The 5,156-nt window shown below is 39.4% G+C and overlaps 1 protein-coding gene across 2 annotated transcripts in view; it reads left to right on the top strand.

The window, feature by feature from the left end:
- arap2 (ArfGAP with RhoGAP domain, ankyrin repeat and PH domain 2) overlaps positions 1-5,156 on the top strand; it is a 123,569-nt gene that overhangs the window by 90,720 nt on the left and 27,693 nt on the right. For both annotated transcript variants that reach the window (XM_032544568.1, XM_032544569.1), the window contains exons 17-18: positions 1,080-1,182; positions 1,808-2,003. In XM_032544568.1, coding sequence (XP_032400459.1) covers positions 1,080-1,182; positions 1,808-2,003 — 299 coding nt within the window. The remainder of the gene's footprint in view (positions 1-1,079; positions 1,183-1,807; positions 2,004-5,156) is intronic.

The following is a 5,156-nucleotide window of genomic DNA, read 5'->3' as shown; positions in this document are numbered from 1 at the left end:
TCTCTCTCTCTCTCTCTCTCTCTCTTTCTGTTTCCAGCTTGATTTCCTTCTTTCTTCCCTTTCCCCAGCCACTCTCCCTTTGCAATGCTCATAATGCAGCATTCATCTCTTATCCCTCTGTCTTCTCGTTAGGTCTTACAATACCATTTGCCCAGCATTTTGCTGTACCCTTCTACCACACCATCCCTCGATCTTACTCTGGGACCCCTCTAACAATCTCCCGCACGGCCGCAGTGAGAGAAAGGAAGAAAGGAAGAAGGAAGAAGAATAGGGTGGGCACGGGTCATGCGAGGGTGCACAAACACCCCTGTTTCACCTGTTTCCCTGAAATGCTTCAGAAGAGAGCAACCCAGCAGTGACCCCCCTGACACGCCACCTTAAACACCTATCGCTGTAGCATTTAGAGCCTCTGTAGTGTAGCGTACCAATGAAATAGGGGCCACAGCTTGGCAGTGTGTTCAGACCATTATGGTTGTGAAACTCTGACCTCTCTAGCTTCACACTGAGAGAGAGAGAGAGAGAGAGAGAGAGGGTGGCAGCTGACAAAAGAAGGAGAAAGACCAAGAATGATTAATAGCTGCCTTTTTACTTCCGACAGCAACAGTTTTGCCTGCAAGTGTGTGTGGATGAATGAGTGTGGAAGTGCATGCATGCTTTTATTATTAAATTTTTTTTAGGATTATATAGCTTGTATATGACCTAATTTGTAACTACATTTTCTTGTTCACAACCCAGGGGAGTGAATCTTACTTGCTGACTGACCCACATTGTATATAAACACATTTAGTTTACATTATATCATAGCATGCTCTAGCAAAGCTACTGTATAATAATTAAAAGGGTTAATGTGTATTCACACATTCATTCATTCATATCATTTACTTTATAATGGTAAGCATGTAAACAGGACTAACCAGCATATTTTCACACTGTGTGTTCCATAGACAGTCAGCATGTTGGTTTTTTAAGTGAATGTGTGCGAATGTGCATAGATTTGGGTGCTTGTGTCCTGCATGCATGTATTTGTGAGGACACTTTCCATTCCAGATATCTAATAGTGAGCCATATGTCTTTGGCAGGGCTGTGTTTACCGTGGAGCTGTACCTGCAGACGGAGCGAGTACTGATTGTCGGTGCTGAAACACAGGAAACACAGCATGACTGGATCCAGGCACTAACAAAGGTGACACACTTTGCATATAACACAAACAAACACACTTATTTCCATTGCCTCCTTTTTTAAGTTTGTTTTCACTAAAATGTATAAAGAAGAAACTGAATGTGCTGCAGAAATACAGCACATCCGTACTTTAACATTTACTCTGCTACTTGGCAACACACACTCAGTGAGCCCCATGCAGCCTGTGCTTCTTTCAATAAGACAAGTGGTCTACTATCTCTTCCCCCACATGCTGACTTGATCTTGTAACACCCTACATAATTATGTCCCCTATTCCCTTTTTTATTTCATCAGTCCCAAGCAACCCAGTCAAAGATAGTGGGAGGTCTAGCTGTGTTAGTCCAAATGTCTCTCCATCTGTACCATAGGCCTTCCACACCTCCGTATTTCAATTTGAATCACTTAACCAACGGCCAGCCAGAGCCGCGCAGGAGAAAGGGAAATTAACATGGAAAATAATTCAACAAGAGAGCAGAAACTGAGCAAAGGTCTATCCCTAACGGAAGAAGGCTGCCCCAGTTGTGTTGCACTTTGTTTTGAGGTGAGATGCCACAGTAAGAAGTTTCAAGCTGTTGAAACTGAAATGTCTTATTCCCAAACCTGTTCCATCTTTTTGTGCGACTCACAGTGCTTCATCCCGTCCAAAGTCGAGGGACTGGTGCACAAAGACGGTGAGCTGATTGGCAGACTGCACTACAAAGAAGGCCATGACCTGTACCACTGGAGGGTGGGCTGGTTTCTGCTGCGAGGCTCTGCCCTGCACTTTAGCTCAGGAGAGGAGGAGGGGGAGGAAGTTATTCAACTCAAACAGCTACAGGAGCTCAGTAAGCATGCTTCTTGTTTGCATTATTTTTCCATTTCTCACTTTGTCTTGCGGTCCTTGTTAACCAGATAATATGTGGGCACAGTTAAGTTTCATCACTCGTAAAAGTGGATGTTGTGACACAGCTAATATAATAGCTGCCCAAGTATCTCTATTCCCTAAAAGGTCAGCATAGTCAAGAGAGAAATATCTGTTTGTTTTTTTGCTGTACTTTGTGAGCAATCCATTGAAATCAATTTATTTTGCTCTGAGACTTCACAGAGCCCGCACTGAACTGAGCATAATTGACCTCTTGCATTATTATATACATAAAAAACACGTTGCAACTCTTTTTTGGTTAATACATTTATCTCAGCTCTGCTCATGTAAACTGTAGCAATATAGAACAAACTTCTGGTTAAATAGCTCCAGTGGAGCTTTTAACACGCAATAAATTTGGTTTTAAAATCTCACAGCCTAAAATGACCATATATGACCTGTATATGGTTGAATAGCATCAGTGATCCATTGCTGAGATTTCTAGCTTTTATTAAAATTCACTTTCACTATTTTTAATAAACTGTGTAATTTCTAAAAACAGTCAGACTTAACGGGCTGGTTTGCGCCTTAATGATGTCAGTGGATGTACAGAAGCAACCAGTGTTATGAGATATTTCAGCTCCTCGCCACCGGTACACATTTCTGTTGGATCTAACTGGCTAGTGTAGTCTCATTAAAATTATCATTTGAGGGGGATTGTAGAAGAAGTAAAAGATGCTACAGACGTGTATATGAGGACGTTCTGTTGTTATGAGGCCAGTAAAGGTCAATAATGTGATGCAACATCAAGTTTCTCTCAAAGTATGATTAAGATTTTCTCTGTCCACTAACACTGATGTTGCCAATATCTCCACATTACTGGCAAACACCATTTATTTTAAGGATAGTCAGTGTAGAGAAGCTACCAGGGAAGGCTCAGAAGTTCACACATACTTTTGCGGATTGATCGATTGCGCAAGTGTGATGCAAACAGATGGAGAGGAGAGTCAACGGATATTTTTAATCCATTTACATCTTGACATGGATCAAATCGCACAAACTGCAGGCGTGTTCATTTTTGTTCCCGGCTTTCTCAAACCATAGTTGTAACAGCCGAGGAGCCGTTAGTGCCAGAAGGGACTGTGTTTTGTCAGGGGGATGGAAGGTTCTGGAGCGTTTGAAAGGATCCCTTTAGGAATCACAGTCTGTGACATGGGATTAACTGTTATTTTCTCTGCAGTGACACCGCCACATGAAAGATGCCCCTGCGTAGCAGTGAGGGATTTAATAAATACACTTTTCAATTAAAAACACTACATGTTTCCAACATGGAGCTCTTCAAACTACATAAGGAGTTCTTTGCAAGTGTTTTTTTTTTTTTTACTTCAGGCTGACAGAATTATAATCATTTTCTAAATCTTTTCACAAAACCTACTAAAGGGTTTTCATACTGGAGGTACAGTGAAAGCTCCCATCTTTTGCTGTTATTTATTTCATCCTTAATTGCCTTGTCCATCATTTACTCTTTGTTTTTTTCTCAACTATGATTGGGACACTTTTACACTGTATTTAGCTTATCATTCCAATTACTTCATTGATCTTTGTCAGTTGTTTAGTATTCATTTGTCTTGGCTATGAAGCACTTTGTAACTTTGTGTTTGAAAATGCTATAAAAATAAATGAAATAATAAAAATCCTATCTCCAAAGAACAAAAGTGCACTACCTCAAAATGACTTCTTTGGGGCTCAGCTGTGTACTTGACAGAGGATTGATCTTTTTGTGATGTCTTGTGTCAAGACGTCTGCCACACAAATAACTAGAACCAAAGTATAAATGAGGGGTAAATGACAGATACAGTTGGATAATCATTAACCTGTCACAGTGCACAAATCAGCCTTCCCACACAGAACTTTCTGAAATGAAGTTTTCAGACTAGACAAGCACATTAACTTTGAACTAACTTTAAAAAAGATTTTGCTCTGCTCAATCATCTAAAAATGAAGATAAGCATCAGCACAAAATTGCAGTCCAGCATATTTAGTAGTCAGTGTGTCCACACTAAGGTTCAATTAAAGGTATAATTAGTTTAAAGATATATAGCAATCATAGCTAACATGTTGAGAGCTGTTAGTGGTGATTCATGTTCATTTGGAAGTTAACTTCATACTGAGTAATTGCTAATACCCAATTCTAATCAGACGTATATTTTTCTAAGGATTGTGAGTACTCCCATTAACGGTAACCGTAATAAATGTTCCAACTCCTTTCAAGTAGCCTTTGTTATGTAACTATTACCCTGGTCGGCAACAGTTTTTATTATTTTGAATTTTATTCACATAAATTGATAGGTTAAAACTTCCATGTGGTGCTTTTGATCTCAAGTAGCATTATGGAGCGGTTTTTCTAGAAGTGGGTCCCGTTAATTTTTTTTGTGCACCTGCAGGATGCACATAGCTAGTTAACATGGATGTAAACAATGCAGGATTTAATGGTCAAAAATGTATTTAATGTGCTTGTGTGAGTTATGCAAATGTTAACATAATTTTAGTTTGTTTGTTTACAAAAAAGAACTCCACGGGGAACCTTTAAGTTTTCTACTGTATTTGGCTTGAAAACATTCTCTTACTACTACTAAGTTTTCTTAGGACAGCAATATTTAGCGTATATTATGGCGTATGCTGAATATAGTGTGGGAGTTTGCATAAAGCGACTAGGCGATATTATCTAATTATAGATAGGTTTCTGCAAAGATGGGCAGCTAGGCTTGTGTTATTATGAGGTTATTGTATAATACCCGTCAAATTATCAATACTTAATGCGTCCAATGGAAAAGTTTACCAGCACCCTAAATGTCCCTTATTTTTTGGGTGGGGAAAACCGTAAATCTCTTACAGGACTCCCAGTACAAATTCCAGAGAGAACAAGGCTGCAAACTTAGTTCCTTTATCACACAAACATATTAAGTAATAAAAAATGTCCCACTGAGCTGTAAAATGGATAAAAGAGGATTGCCTTGCGTTTGTTCAGACAACAATGGCAAGTGTTTTGCATTTACCTGATAACACTGTTAATAAACCTCTCTCAAGTCAACATCAATCTCTGAAGTTCTCTGCTTTCTTGTTGTTGTTTGGATCA

The sequence above is a fragment of the Etheostoma spectabile genome, chromosome 19 (assembly GCF_008692095.1).
Source record: "Etheostoma spectabile isolate EspeVRDwgs_2016 chromosome 19, UIUC_Espe_1.0, whole genome shotgun sequence".
Lineage (NCBI taxonomy): Eukaryota > Metazoa > Chordata > Actinopteri > Perciformes > Percidae > Etheostoma > Etheostoma spectabile.
The sequence above is the reverse complement of the archived record's forward strand: the minus strand, read 5'-3'. Positions and strand labels throughout refer to the sequence as shown.